A 15,552-nucleotide genomic window follows, 5' to 3' on the forward strand; every position below is an offset into this window, starting at 1 on the left:
CCAGTGCCAGGCGTGGGAGGAGGGCGGAGGGCAGAGAGCCCTGAGCTGGGGGAGAGGGAGCGGTGTGGTGGGAGGGGCAGGCTGGCAGCTGGACCACAGCTGCTGGCCTGGCAGCGGTGGGGTCTGGGCAGGTGTCGGGCAAAGTGGGTGTGGCCTGGCAGGCAGGGGGCTGGTGGAGGAACCGGGCGCAGAGGGAGGCCTCTGGAGTCAGATCTACCTCATTCTGGCTCTGGATCCTGGCAGATTGGTGCCTCTCTGGGCCTGTTTCCTCGTCTGTACAAAAGCCGTCCTTCCCTCACAGGATGAATTCGGAGAGGTGGCTGTCCCAGGGCTGACACTTGATATGTGGGGTCGGTCGCCCTAGCTCACCCATTGTCCTTGGCGGTGACAGATGGGTGTGAAGACCCCCACTCCCATCAACCCCCCTGCTCACAGCCTCATCCTTGGGCTCCAGGGCCCAGGTCTGCCGGTCCTGATGGACTCAAACTGACCCTCCTCCCAGGCGGTTGCCTCCTCCCTCTCCCTCCCCTGGAATACACTGGCTTCACCCTCGGGTGTAGGGACAGAGGTGCCTCTGTCCTGGCCCTGCCCCCAGGCGAGGCGGGTGTTTACTGCTGGGTTGGTCCAAGTAACATGTATTTCTGGGCTTTGTCACCCCAGCGACTTCCTCCAGGAACTTTTCCTCCCGGAGGCTCCTGGTGGCCGCCAGCCTGCAGAGGGCTCGCTGGGGACCCCCTTCTCTCCACTGCAGCTCCTGCAGCTTCCGGGGTGAGTTGGGGCAGGAGCCCCCCAGCTCTGAGGAGTGTGGTGGGAGCACCCTGGTGTGCAGCTCCTCTTCGGGCCTCTGTCCACATCCTGGCTCCGTTGTCCCCTCAGCAGGCCAGCTGGGACCTCCTAGGTCCTCCTTCTGGGGCCACAGGGGAAGCCAGGTGAGCCTCACAGCCTGGAGGTGTCCTAAGGAGCCCCTGTCCAGGTAGGAACTTGGGGCCAGGTCAGGAACTCTCACCAAACCTCTCGCCAGGAGAGGAAAGGGATGTTGGTTCTTGCAGGTTCTGGTCCACACCCATGTCCAGGGCACCTGGGCCAGTCTGACGGCTCCCATCTCTTCCCCTGAAGAACCAGGTACTTCCTGGTTCCAGACCCACCGCCCAGGGCTTGGGGACAAGAGCTGTGGAGCAGCTACTGTGTGCAGGCCCTCCCCCAGCGGCTCTCTCCTCCCTTCCGGAGGGAGAGAGGCCGCAGTCCGCAGCCTCTGGGCGTCAGGTGGTCTGGATCCATGGCCATCCTTCCCTTATCCTTCGCGGCATAAGCAGGGGGCTGTCTGGAGGTTCCATGTCTGTACAGGCATTGATGCAGGACTGAAAAGCGTAAGTTCCCAGTAAAGCAAGAATAGAATCATTTCCTCATACCTCAGCCTACTTGATTTTAGTAAGTTAGCAACTTGACCAGAGCGGCTCCTCCCCTGGCTCTGCCCGGAACCAGTGGGGAGTTTGGGGCGAGTCCTGTTCCCTTGATGGGTCCTGGTTTCCGTCTCTGTAAAGTGGGAGCGAGGGTGGCTGCTGAGGTCTCTGAGGACTCTTTCCGGGACCCCGTGGGAGGGGAAAATCCTAACTGCAAAGATTGCTGAGGGCCAAGAAGGGAGGTCACGCCTGGGATCCCCATCCTGGGGCGGGAAGGGCTGAAACAGAGGCCACGGGGGAGCGGCTCAGAGGTGGGGGCACACCAGGAGTGGCCACAGCCACCCATCCGTGAAGATCCTGGCACGGGCGAGGGCCGGCCTGGGGCTTCAGAGCAGAACGGCTTGTGGTTATTCAGCCCAGGACCCGTGCACACTCTGAACCTCACTTCTCACTCGGGGGTGGGGGGGTGGGGTGGGGGTGGAGTGGGGGTGGTGGTGCGGGCAGTGCCCAGCTCACCGGCTGCGTTAAGGATTCAGGGAGGGCTGTTTGCAAAGTGCCTGTCAGGAGAAGGCACATGATGCGTGGGAGCTGATGTTTTTCTCTTCCTAGCCGTTATTGAAGTGGTGGTTATTGTTCTTGGGCTGTTGGGCGAGCTCAAAAAGAGTTTGGAGGCTTTGGCTAGAAATAAATGATAAAAATTTATTCAAGAGCCTTAGGGCTTGCAAACTGGAAAGACAGGCCATAGCCAGGTGTTCCGAAGAGGAAAGAAAAGCTGCGGGTCCTTTTAGTAAAAAGTCCATTCCTGAGAGGGAGCACTCCTGCACCTCAGCCCTGGGCTGGTGCCAGGTGTGACGTTCCATGACTGGTGCTCACCATGCTGGTCTGGACCCAGGGCCATCCTCCCCTATCCCTCGGGGCGTAAGCAGCCCCCAGCACAGAGCCTCTTGGCCTAAGCCTGGGCCGGACACATGGCAGGCCTGAGGGGGGAGCTCCAGGTCCGGATTTGGTCCAGGAGCTGGGCTGCTGCACCCTCATTTCCAGAGGCCATTGGCCTGGGTCAGGGAGAAGGGCTGAGGACAGGATGCCCCACCCTAGCGCAGCCTCCAGCCTGCCGGGTGACCTCTGGCGAGGGGCTCCCCCTTTTCTGAGCCCCAGCAGGCGGTTCATCAGGCTTCCTGCCTGCCGGCCCTGGCCCCGGCTCTGTGGTTTTCCATGCCGGCAGGCCGCCAAGCTGGGCCAGGGATGGGCAGGAAGCCTTGAACCCGTGGCCCTCCCCTCCCTCTTGTGCCCACTGCCTAGTGGCCACGTCTCCAGAGCCTGGACGCCGGACCTTGCCCCGCCCCCTTTTGTTTTCATTGAAAACAAAGTGATAGTAACTTATCAAATTAGTCCAGTGCAAACGACCCGGAAGTGTATAAAGCAAAGAGTGAAGGTAGTACCCACCCCTCCCATCCCGAATCCACTCCCCAGGGGAAACCACTGCCCGTGGTCCCTCTTAGATTCTTCCAGGCATCTGCTGTGTGCATTTACAAACACATACACATCTACGGTGGTTTTTTTTTTTTTTTAAAGGAATCATGCCATATATGCAGCTTATTTTTAATATATTTTTATTGATTTCAGAGAAGAAAGGAGAGGGAGAGATAGAAACATCAATGATGAGAGAGAATCATTGATTGGCTGCCTCCAACTGGGGATGGAGCCCGCAACCTGGGCAGGTACCCTGACCAGGAATTGAACCGTGACCTCCTGGTTCATAGGTTGATGCTCAACCCCTGAGCCATGCTGGCTGGGATGCAGTTTATTTTTTATAAATTAAAAAATAAGTTTTGAGTATAAGCATTGTGTAACCATTATCTTAAAACTTTTAGAAAATATAGTTAAGCCAAAAGAAAGAGAAAAAAAAAGCAGCTCATAATCTCACCATTCCAGAAATAACCCCTGTTAACACCTTAACCACTGTGATAGGCAAAAGGTATTTCCTTATTTTCATTTCTCTTTCCTATCTTCCTTTTATTTTATTTTATTTTTTTATTGATTTTTTACAGAGAGGAAGAGAGAGGGATAGAGAGTTAGAAACATCGATCAGCTGCCTCTTGCACACCCCCTACTGGGGATGTGCCCGCAACCAAGGTACATGCCCTTGACCGGAATCGAACCTGGGACCCTTGAGTCTGCAAGCCGACGCTCTATCCACTGAGCCAAACCAGTTTCAGCTCCTATCTTCCTTTTAAAATACGGCGGTACACAAATGACAGCATTGATCATACCTGTAAGTTATAAAACATAATATAATGAACCTCTTGAACCCACGTCCCACTTAAAGACCAGACCTTTACTAGAAACCCACCCCGCAGTGTCTCCTCCCCTCTCCCACATCTCTCCCTCCCCAGCAGACAACTGTGTTCTTGACTTTTGCTTTGAAAACTTTAATCACTCTGATAGGCACCAGCTATCTCCTGCCCCTGGCTGTGAGAGGTGGCCTGCTGCCGGCTATATGCTCAATATATTGTGTAGCTCATTTGTCTTCTGAGACTTGTCTTTTTCATCCCTTATGTCTCTAAGATTCATGCTTGTAATCGCCGCTCATTCATTCCCCCTGCTATTTAATATTCCACACTGCGAAAGGACCATCATGTAGAAAAATTCCCTTCTGCTGCTGATAGGTATAGGGGTTGTTTCCAGTTTAGTATCATTTCAAGCAATGCTGCTATGAACTCTGTTGCTGACATATACAAGCATTTCTCCAGGGTCTATACCCAGGAGGGGAATGCACGTGTTCATACCTTTGTTTCCAAAGGGGATTACAGAGATGCAGTTCTTTAACTTGCTTCCTTCACGTAAACATCCTCTGTGCATCCTGGCCAACTCTTGTCAGTACATATTGATCCACATCACTCATTTTAGCAGGCCTGCGCCTCTCTTCCGCTAGGCCCCTATAGGGCTCCTGGTTATTTCTCACTATCACGTAAAATACGAGCACCCGGAACATCGTAAGAAGTCCTAACATTTTTGATCCTTACAACACCCTCCGAGGCGGCGGTTCTCCCTGTGTGCCAGCGGCGGCAGGGGAAGGGGAAGGAATGTGCCCAGGCCACACAGAAAGGGGCAGAGCTGGACTGGAATCCAAGGTGGACCCTGAGGTCACTCAGGGTGACTAGGGGTGCAGGCCTCTGGAGCCCTGGGTAAGGGAGCCCAGGGAGAAACTCAGCTGGTTCCAAGCGCAGTGCGCTCTGGGACTCAGTTTCCCCGTTTCGGTCGTGGTGACGATAAAGCGAGATCGAAGAGGGCATGTCCCACCCTAAGGGGCCTGGGAGGCTATTTTTATGGCCACTACGCGGCCCAGAGGAGAAAGCGAGGCTCTGGCTTGGCCCGCGCCCCAGGGTCGCCCGCCCCTCACCCTTCGCTCGGGCGCCGCCCGGGGGCGGAGCCAGCCTGCCCCTCGCGGCTCCACGCGCCTCCCCGGCCTGAGCCGAGCGGCGAGCGGCGGCGCTAGGACCCGGCGGCCGGGGCTGCGGCGGGGCCTGGGCGGCCGGAGGAGCGGGGGATCCCGGACCCGGCTCTCAGCCCCCGGCGCCATGTGAGGGGGCTCGGGGGCCGCGGGGGGCCGGGCGCTCCCCGGGGGAGGTGAGCGGGCGCCGAGCGGGGGCGGGCAGCGGGAGGGGGCACTGCCTGCGCCCGGGGGCAGTCGGAGCCTCCGGGGATGGGGAGTGATGGTGTGGGGGCCCGGGGGAGGGGGTGCCCGAGACCCACTCTCTAGGCAACCGCGCCCGGAGGTCCCGGTCCTGGTGCCCAAGGGCTGTGACGGGGTTCGCGGGGCCTCCTGCCTCTGTCCACCCGCCTGGAGCTCGGGGACCCGGCCACCGTCCTCCTCCCAACCGGGCCTAGGGCCCTGGACCCCCCGGAGTGCGGGAGTTGGGGGTCAGCGCCAAGGGGATGCGGAGGATGAGTCGCCCCCTACCCCAGGTGGACCCACGGGCACGGCGCTGCCCAAACTGGGAATTAGGTGCCCCCTCCCCCTTCTCCTCCCACGCTGCTGCTCGTGGGGGCGTCCCGACCCTGTGGGAGGACTCCCCAGGCTGGGCGAGGCAAAGCCCCCAAACAGAGGGCAGGGTGTGGTCCCCCCCTCATCCTGAGGGCTCAGCCCTCCCGCAGGGCCCGCTTTGGGTCCGAGGCCACGCTCCTGGCCCAGTGCTCTGGGCTGCTGTCTTCCCAGCCTGAGCAAGGCGCTCCCCAGGAGGCCTGCCTCCGGGGCCAGGCCAGAGCGAGGCACACACTCCGGGGGCCTCTGGCCCATTCCAGCCCTGCGTATCCTTGAGGGAGACCCCGTCCACCTCAGCCCTGGGCTCCCAGCAGGCTCTGACAGCCCCTCTCTGAACCCCAGGCTCATCTGTGAATTGGGGAGTGAGAGCCCCTACCATGCAGTGTTGCCAGGAAGGCTGAGTAAGTGGGTGACGCTTAGCTGGCTCCTGTACCCATTCCTGCTAGAAGAGGGAAGTCGCTGGGCTAGGGGTCAGAGGAGAGGGAATGTTTTGCTGGCAAACTGGGTGAGCCAGGCCTTGAACAATGAATAACCACTGGATTAACAGCCGCTGGCGCCACCCCAGCCCCTGCCAACCCTGCGCTTCCCTTGCCACACGGGCTTGAATCCTTCCAACATCCCCTTGAGTTACCTGCTCTTATTCCTCCCATTTCGCAGATGAGGAAACTGAGGCTCAGAGAGGTACATGCCTTGCCCTAAGGCCTCTCAGCCAGTAAGTGGTGGAACCGGGATTCACACTTGAACCTGAGATGCTGTATTGACCATGGCCTTCTCAAGAGCAGGATTGTGACGGGGCTGGCCAGGGGACCATGGTCCTGGCTGAGGGCACTGCTCAGGCAAAGGTGGGAAAATTGGGGGTGCGGGGGGTGCGTCTGGGAACTGGCGTGCTCTAGAGCGTCTGGAGCAAGGGGCATCTGAAGGAAAGAATAGTGAGGGAGGAAGCTCAGCGTGGAGACTCCTGGCCCACGCAGCTCTGCCATTAAGGGCCTGGAATGCCAGAGGCCACTGGACTGATGGGGCGACCCTGGAATTCTGGACTCCTGCCTTTTGCTCTAATGGGCTCTGAGTCGAAAGACAGGCCACCACTCTTCCCTTCTGATGAGCCTCAGTTTCCTGATCTCTACCTGGTGAGAGTCCCTGGGCCTCCCCGACTGGCTATGAGGGCCGGCCTGGGAGAAACCCCGAAACCTGAAACCCGGCCCGGAAGGCAGGCGGGGGTGGGGGGGTCGGAGGGGGCGTGGCAGATAGAGGGCCGGGTTTGGGAGGGGGCGGAGTCAGGGCTTAACCAATCAGGAGCATCGTGTGTGTGTTTGGCCTGAGGTTCTCTGGCTATTCCTGGTGGCGGTGTAGGAGTAAACAGCAGCTAGGTCAGGGGGCGGAGATGGTGGCCGGAGCTGGGAGGCCGGTGGAAGGGAGGACGGAGCTGGGGTTCCCCGAGCCCCCAGCTTCTCCCTTTGCACTCTGCCAACCTTAGAGCCCTCTGGACTTGAATCAGCTGGAGGCGGCTGGGCACAAGTACTTGTTTCCGTGTGACAGGTGGGCACAGGGAGATCTGGAGAGGGGCTGGGTCCTGCGAGGAGAGGCTGGGTGTCGGTGGGGGAGCGGGGAGCAGACCTGGGCTTGTTCCCTCGCAGCAGAGGCCGCTGAGGCCGGGGCAGGAAGGAAGGGCTGCCCCAGGGCGCCTTGTCCCCTGCGGATCCCACACACCCTCCGAGGGTGGGGCTGTGATTGTCGCCATTTGACAGATGAGTCTGTGTCCTTAACCCCTAAGGTCTTACCGTGAATGAATGAAATCATTCAGCCATCCTCTGGCACCCATCCTCAGGGCTGTGGCGGCACAGCAGAGGATGTGAGAGCTCTCAGCCCGCTGGGGCGGTGACACGCAGGGGAAGTTCCTGGCCCACCTCGGGCTTGGAGGATGAGTGGGCCTGAGCAGGGTGCAGGAGGGTGTTGCAGACAGTTTATGCAAGACCTGGAAGGGTGCAGGTGCAGAGGAGTTTGGGACCTACAGGGAATGTTGCTCTATTCCAAGGCCCCGGGGACCTGAAGCAGGGTTTGGAGGAGGGGTTTCTGCGGGAGGGGGGGGGCAGGCCCCCAGCAGGGGAGCCAGCTGCCTGGGAGAGCCAGGGTAAGGAGAGGACCCCCCTGAGAGAGCAAGGGGCAGGGAGAGAGGCAGGGTTCTGCCACCACGTGGCCCTGTGACCTCAAGCAGTTTCCTGCCCTTTTTGGGCTTTAGTGTCTCCATCTGCAGAATGGAGACAGCCCCGAGTCCTGAGGTCATGGGCAGGAAGGAGAGCTGGCAGGGGTGGTAGGGACGGTGTAGCCTTTGACCAGCTGGACCTATGGGAGGGCACTCAGGCCATAACCCTTTCTGTGACTTGCAGGTGTGAGCCCACATCCCCGCCCCCTGGGCCCAGTGCAGGACGCTGGCTCCTGCCCCTCAGCAGACGCCGGAGAGAGATGAGTAGCAACAAAGTAAGTCCTTCTTCACTTCTTGTCCCCATCTCAGCCTCTTCCTTCTCTCAGTGAGATGGGCTTCTAAGGACCTATCTCGGACCCGAGCCACCACAAACCTCTCTTCCTTGCCTAGATGAGGCTGATGCCTGGGCGGCCCTGGTCGGAGCCCGGCTGTGCTACTGATCTGTGTGGCTTTGGGCAGCTCCTGCCTCTCTGGGCCCAGGTCCAAGCTGACTTGCAATGCTGCACAGGGGGTGGGGGTGGGAGGTAGAGGTGAGTGGGAGTCTGGAGGAGGGGGCAGAGGTCAGTCAAAGATGACAGAATGTGTGAGCATCCTTCTGAGGGTGCCCCCATCATCCATTCATTCATGCTTTCCTGAGCACCTGCTGTATGCCCGGTCCTGCGTACCCCCTTCCTAGAATCCACTGCAGCACAGCCTTAGCAGAGCCTGAGGGCTGGGGGCAGGGTGATGTGGGTGTATCAGTCTGGGTCCAGTCGGCAGAGAGAAACCACACAGTAATTTGAACAGGGCCAGTTTAATGTAAAGAGTTATTAACTAGAATCGGGCATCGGAGTAATGAGGGATGGAAACTCTAAGGAATGCAGGTATAAGGAGCAGCCACCAGCCCCAGGGCTGAGGTCCAGGCCTCCTGGGGAGGGCACAGCTATGGGCCCCCGGGTGGCAGAGAGCTCAGTGTGGTGAGTTCACAGGTCCACCCCGGAGGCACCCAGCCTCCACACCGAACTGCTCCAGGGAGGGACGCTGCTGGTCCCTGGATGTTGCAGGTGGTTGGGTTGCTGATTGAGCTCCACTCTGGGGAGGTTGTGATCACAGCAGGATTTGGAGGCACTGGGCTCCAAAAGGGCCTGAGGGCAGGCACTGCAGGTACTGGAGGAAATCTGCTGAGTGCGGTTGGCACTGGAGATAACATCTGCTGAAGAAGCCAGGAGCAGGAGCCTCAGACCAGGAAGTAAAGGCCTTGCTTCCTGCAGTGTGTCTCCAGCACCCTCTACTGACAAAGCTTAATCAGCAGTTAGCTGGCAAGAAAAAGCCAAGAGCCCAGATCCATTCTCACAGAGCTGCCAACAAGGGTGAACTCGGAGCCAGCCGAGAAACAACACCCGGATAACCAGCACAGGGGGCTCAGCACTGGGCACGGAGCCAGGCTCCACGGTCTCAGCGAGCCTTGCAGACCCGCACAGATACATCCCGGTGGGCCATTTGGAGGTGACTTCCCTGCCCTGTCATCCCCATGGCGGTGCACTATCTCTCCAGGCAGCCCAGTCCCTGAGCAGATCCCCTCCGGGGGTAAAGGAAGGATGAACATTTATGGAGAATTGCTGTTTGGGGAAGGCCTGGGTCCTCTCATTTGACCATCCCACCTGTCTCCAAGCATCCTTCCCGCTGGAGGAATCCTTCTGACATCCACATTCAGTCGAACCCAGCAAACCCTCCTTCTGAAAACCTTCTATGCTCCAGTCCCGCCCCCCTGACAGCTGGGAAACGGTGGGGAGCGAGACTGACCCAGGCCCAGCCGCGGAACTCGTGGTAGTGTGATCAGTGCTCGGGGCTGCGGGAGGCCTTCCTGGAGGAGGTGGTGTTTGGGGTGAGGAGCAGGCGTCAGCCAGGTGTTGCAGGCGGTCATGGGGCAGGGCGCCACGCCTGCACGGTCGCGGGGACCTCACCAGTCCTCTCCCCTCTCAGGAGCAGCGGTCAGCAGTGTTCGTGATCCTCTTTGCTCTCATCACCATCCTCATCCTCTACAGCTCCAACAGTGCCAACGAGGTCTTCCATTATGGCTCCCTGCGCGGCCGCAGTCGCAGGCCCATCAACCTCAAGAAGTGGAGCATCACCGATGGCTATGTCCCCATTCTTGGCAACAAGGTAGGGCAGCCACTTTGGGGAACTCCCTGGGAGCTGCCGGGGAGCTGGTCCTCCCCATCGCCTACCACCCCTGCTCCCTCCTCCTTTTCTCTCCACTCTCGCCATCCCTCCTAAAGGGAAAGGTGGGCCCTGGGAGTCAAGGCCCTGGTTCAGAGAGGAAGGGAGAGGGGGAGAGGGATAGAAAGTGGAGTGAAAATCATAGACCAGCTGCCTCCTGCACACCCCCTACTGGGGATCGAGCCCGCAACCTTGGATATATGCCCTGACCGGGAATCGAACCATGACCTCCTGGCTTGTGGGTGGATGCTCAACCACTGAGCCACGCCGGCCAGGCCAACCACGAGTTCTCGAAGGCAGGAGTGGGGTCCCTTTTGCTGGTTGCTCTGTCCTGAGTACTTGACCATTACCAGCTTCTTATGAATATTTGTTGAATGCATGGGCTTCAGTTTCTCTGTCTTTAAAATGGGCATAATTACTTTGGCCTCCTGGAGGCCTGAATGTCCAGAGCCCAGGGCCTGGCACAGAGTGGTTGTGACAAGTGTTGACTTTGCTTGCTCCCCCAGACACTGCCCTCCCGGTGCCACCAGTGTGTGATTGTCACCAGCTCCAGCCACCTGCTGGGCACCAAGCTGGGCCCTGAGATTGAACGGGCCGAGTGCACAATCCGCATGAATGACGCGCCCACCACGGGCTACTCAGCGGACGTGGGCAACAAGACCACCTTCCGCGTGGTGGCCCATTCCAGTGTATACCGCGTGCTGAAGAGGCCCCAGGAGTTTGTCAACCGGACCCCCGACACCGTGTTCATCTTCTGGGGGCCCCCGAACAAGATGCAGAAGCCCCAGGGCAGCCTGGTGCGCATCATCCAGAGGGCAGGCCTGGTGTTCCCCAACATGGAGGCCTACGCCGTCTCTCCCGGCCGCATGCGCCAATTTGATGACCTCTTCCGGGGTGAGACAGGCAAGGACAGGTACCAGCCTTCTGCCTGCCCCCTCTGGCCGGCCCTCTGCTCTTCTCAGCATGCTCTGTGCAGAGGGCCTGTTGCTCCCAGCAAGCACTGCTCTGAGGGCGTGGTCACTTCTCGGCGACCTCTGGTCAGGGTTCCTGGGGGAGTTCTCTTCATGTTTAGCACGAGTCGTTTCCAACATGCTCTGCATGACCCCAGCTTCCCAGGAGGGCTTTCTCCCAGCATTCATTGCTCTGAGCGAAGGGTTCCCAGCATGCTCTTCTCTAAGATGGCACAGTCGTTTCTAGCATCTTTTCTAGGAGAGCTCCCCGTAGCGTGCCTCCTGGAAAGTATTGACTATTCTTGCACTTCTTGCTTAATCACACCGTTGCTCCCAGCATGCTCTCTTCTAAGTACACATCACTTCCAGTCCTGCTTTAGGTAAGCTAGGCTAGTGCCATCCAATAGAAATATAATGCAAGCCACATACATAATTAAAATTTTTATAGTAGCCACATTAAAAAAGTAAAAAGAAACAGGTGAAACTATTTTTTATTTATTTATTTTTTTGAGCCTCATCCGAGGATATTTTTTCCATTGATCTTTAGAGAGAGAGTGGAAGGGAGGGAGAAAGGGGAGAGAGAGAAACATCAATATGAGAGAGACACATTGACTGGTTGCCTCCCGCACACACCCCAACTGGGTCAGGGATCGAACCTGCAACCGAGATATATGCCCTTGACCGTGAATCGAACCCGAGACCCTTCAGTCTGTGGGCCGACACTCTAACCACTGAGCAAAACCAGCTGTGGCTGAAATTCTTTTCAATATATTTTATTTAACTCAATGTGTCCAACATGTAGATCCGGTACATATTTTGTTTGATTTATACCTAAATATTTTAAATTTTGGAACTAACGTAAATGATATTTTTAAAAATTTTGGTTCCCAATTATTTTTGCTAATATTTAGAAATACAATTTTTGTGTGGTGACCTTATATCCTGTAATCCTGCTGAACTTTACTTATTGGCTCTAGGAGGTTTTCGTAGATTCTTTGGGATTTTCTGTGCAGATGGTGATGTAAGGACATGCAAATAGGACAGTCTAATCTTGGTGCCTCATTTCTTTTTCTTGCCTTATTGCACTGGCTCGGAACTTTCAATACGATGTTGGAATGTATTGGAAGTGACAAGAGTAGCTTTAGTCCCAGTCTCAGAGGGAAAGCGTTGAGTCTTTCATCATTGACTAGAAGGCCAGCTGTGGGTTTTTGAACCTATATTCACCTCTTCCAGGTGAGACAGGCAAGGACAGGTACCAGCCCAGTATTAGGTTGAGGAAATTCCCTTCGCTTATTAGTTTCCTAAGAGTTTTTGTTTTTTTTTTATCAGTACTGGATATTGAATTTTATCAAACGTTTTTCTGCATCAATTAAGACTTTTTTAAAAAAAAGACTAGTTTTTTTTTTTTAAGACTGTTAATATGGTGGATTATATTGATTGATTTTTAAATGTTGAGTTAGCCTTGCATTTCTGGAATAAACTCCAGTTGGTAGCGGTGTATTATTATTTTTACATATTGCTGGACATGATTTGCTAGTACTTTGTTGAGGTTTTTGTATCTGTGTACATGAGAGACATTGGTCTGCAGTTTGTTTTGCATTGTCTCTGCCTGATCTTGGCATCAGGGTAACGCTGGCCTCATAAAATGCATTGGGACATGTCTCCTCTCCTGTTTTCCAGGAAAGGTTGTGTAGAATGGTGTCATTGCTTCTTTAAATGTTGGATAGAATTTGCCAGTGAGACTATCTGGGCTTGGAGTGGTGTTTTTTGTTTGTTTGTTTTCCCCCCCAGAAGATTTTGAACTATGAATTCAATTTCCTTAATAGTTATAGGATATTCAGGTTACCTATTTTATCTTCGGTGAGTTTTGGTTGTTTGTGCTTTTTGAGAAATCAGCCCATTTCATCTAAGTTATCATGTATGTGGTTGTTTTTTGTGGTTTTCTTATTATTTTCAAGTTTACAGAGTCTATGATGATGTTCTCTTTCATTTTCGATATGGGTAATTTGTGTCTTTTCTCTCTTCTTTTTTGTCAGTCTTGCGAGAGGTTTATTTTCTTTTCAAAGAACCACCTTCAACCAAATAGATGCAAAATATTTTCAGCTTCACATGTAATCAATATAAGAAATCATCAGTCACATGTTCCACATTCTTTTCTCACACTCTCCAAGAAATCCAGTGTGTGTTTTACACTCACAGCACATCTCAGCCACGAGTCAGGTGCTCACACGTGCCCACATGTGGCCACTGTAGCGGACAGCACGGCTCTAGGCCCTTAGCCACTTCTTCCAGGTCTTGCTCTGAACTTGTCACTCAGCATGCCCGTCTCTGCTTAGTCTCCCCATGGGGTTTGCTTCGAGCATGGGCACAGCATGCTCTGTGGTCATGGTCACGCCTGGCCTGCCCACGTGTGACCCGTCTCCTCAGGAGTTTATTCCCAGCCTGCCTTGTTCCTACTCTTTCCCTCCAAGGAGCTCTCTCCACACCCCTCACCTCTACCCAGACAACCCCCCTGCCGGCAAACCCGTGCCCCCCCAGTGGGCTGGATGGGGGTGACTGAAGTCGGGGGAATGAGTTCTGTGAAACTGGGTGGTTGGCTGTTCCTCCCTGCCCGCCCCGCCCCTGCCGGCGTGCCCTCATCACGCTCCCTCTCTGCCCCCAGGGAGAAGTCCCACTCGTGGCTGAGCACGGGCTGGTTCACCATGGTGATCGCGGTGGAGTTGTGTGACCATGTGCACGTCTACGGCATGGTGCCCCCCGACTACTGCAGGTGAGCCCCCCCAGGACAACGCCTAGCCATGGCCATGGGATGGAGCCGGGGCCTGGAGACCGGGGCTGGTGGCCTTTAAGATTCTCTGTTTGATGGTATTGGGGCTGCTCTGCAGAGATGTAGGCTCCTTAGAGCTGCCTCAGCAACCCCCCCTCACCTCAGCCAGTCCCGAGTTTATGTATTAATAATAACTATTATTATTATTATTATTACTATATGCAAAGCCCAAGAGGTGACAGCTGTTCTGGACTGAGTGCTGACCATGCCCCAAGCATGACTCAGAAAAACTGAGGAAAGTTGTTTTGTGAGTGGTCTAAGGTCCTACAAACTGTAAAGGGTGGGGGTCAAGTTCCAGAGCCCTTACCTCTACCTACTTTGCCACCCCCTCAGGGGCATGAAAAGATCCACAGCCTTAAAAACGAAGTTTGGTAGTCAAAAAACCTAGTCCACCCTATACCCACTTTACAGATGGGGAAACTGAGGCCCAGGGCGGGGCAGGTATTTCCCCACTAAGGTCCCACGGCAGGTCAGGGGCTGGAAAGGGCAAGGGCCCCGCCAGTGCCCACCCTGCCCTCACCGACACCTCTGCTCTGCCCCAGCCAGCGGTCCCGTCTGCAGCGCATGCCCTACCACTATTATGAACCCAAGGGGCCGGACGAGTGTGTCACCTACGTCCAGAATGAGCACAGCCGCAAGGGCAACCACCACCGCTTCATCACCGAGAAGAGGGTCTTCTCGTCCTGGGCGCAGCTGTACGGGATCACCTTCTCCCATCCCTCCTGGACCTAGGCCGCCCCGCCTGTGGGGCCCTCACACGGGACACAGGAGAAGTGGCTTTTGGCCCAGCCACGCGACCGAGGGCCACCCTGGCCAATGAAGGCCGGCTGGAGTGTCTTCTGGCCAATCAGGGCCTTGGAGAGGGTGTATCCTCCAGCCGGTCAGGGCCTGGGAGCATCTCTTGGCCATCAGGGATTTGGGCTTCTGTGTGGTCAGTCAGGGGTGTCAGGAAATTTGTCCAGTCAGGGTCTGAGCATAGTCAATCAGGGTATTTCTGAGTAATGTGAGGCCAAGGACACGTCCTTTCCCATGAGGCCTTGGTTCCGAGCCTCAGGATGGTCCCCAAATCGTTTCCTATTAGCTGGGACAGTGGGGTCCTGTTCCAAGGACCTGGGAACTTTGTGTTGGCCCCTCGCTTCCCAGAGCCAGAAAGAAAGGTTGCATGAGGAGTGGGAAGGGTCTGGAGGTCAGGCTGGGGCAGTTGGGGGTTGGAGGGTCCCAGAGGTGGGGGGCCGGTGTCAGTCTTGGCTCTGCCCTGAGTGGCCTTGGACAAATCCCTTGTCCCCCTTTCTGGCATCCTTCTGCCCATGGCAGGTTCTAACGTGGAGCCTTCGACCCCCTCCCACCTCTCCCACTACTGCCTTGGGTCCGTCCTCCATAATGCTGGACCCCGCCAGCCACTACCCCTTGCTGGGGGTCTCAGCTCCCTAGGGCCTGGGGTTCCCTTCCCCACCTCTTCCTGGAGATGAGGGTATTTTTGTGCAAACTCTCCCCGGTGAGCTGTCCACCTGTTGGAGGAGCCTTTGGGGCTGAGAAAGGGGGGTCCCCAGCCCAACTGAGGTTTCAAGCAGCCCCTTTGTCTGCAGCTGCTGGAGTCATCTGAGTCTCCCTCCAGCGGGGCCTGGGAAAGCTCTCATTCTGTATCAGGCACTTTATTGCTGGGCCTCAGCGGGGTGGGTTTGCCCCTTGCTCTTCTGAAGCCTGGAAGGGAAGACCAGAGGGCTTCCTGGAGGAGGCTGCAGAATGGGAGGAGCTAGGAGAGGAGAAGGAGGCCAGCACAAGCCATTGCACATGGGGTGGGGAGTGGGGGCTGGTGACTCCCCCAGACTTGGTTTTGTAATGATTTGTACAGGAATAAATGCACTTAAGCTCCAGCTCCTGCGTGTCCCCATCAAGCTGGGCTCTCTGGCCCTGGGCTCCGGGCCGCCTTGGGA

At 56.4% G+C, this 15,552-nt stretch overlaps 1 protein-coding gene across 14 annotated transcripts; it reads left to right on the top strand.

The window, feature by feature from the left end:
* The first annotated feature begins 519 nt into the window (after positions 1 to 519).
* ST6GALNAC6 (ST6 N-acetylgalactosaminide alpha-2,6-sialyltransferase 6) lies at positions 520 to 15,498 on the top strand. Of its 14 annotated transcripts, none has more exons than XM_079791399.1 (8): positions 688 to 768; positions 6,100 to 6,284; positions 6,917 to 6,978; positions 7,827 to 7,917; positions 9,605 to 9,784; positions 10,348 to 10,754; positions 13,454 to 13,561; positions 14,165 to 15,498. In XM_079791399.1, exons 2-8 carry the CDS (start codon positions 6,252 to 6,254, stop codon positions 14,436 to 14,438), a joined length of 1,155 nt encoding a protein of 384 aa, XP_079647525.1. In that variant the 5' UTR covers positions 688 to 768; positions 6,100 to 6,251; the 3' UTR covers positions 14,439 to 15,498. The 14 variants fall into 14 exon arrangements, with proteins under 14 accessions (XP_079647518.1, XP_079647520.1, XP_079647525.1 ...); XM_079791398.1 differs by lacking the exon at positions 688 to 768 and adding an exon at positions 896 to 973; XM_079791400.1 differs by lacking the exon at positions 688 to 768 and adding an exon at positions 3,655 to 3,672.
* The last annotated feature ends 54 nt before the right edge of the window (positions 15,499 to 15,552 follow it).

This window comes from Cnephaeus nilssonii (genome assembly GCF_951640355.1).
Source record: "Cnephaeus nilssonii genome assembly, chromosome: 14".
Taxonomy (NCBI): Eukaryota; Metazoa; Chordata; class Mammalia; order Chiroptera; family Vespertilionidae; genus Cnephaeus; species Cnephaeus nilssonii.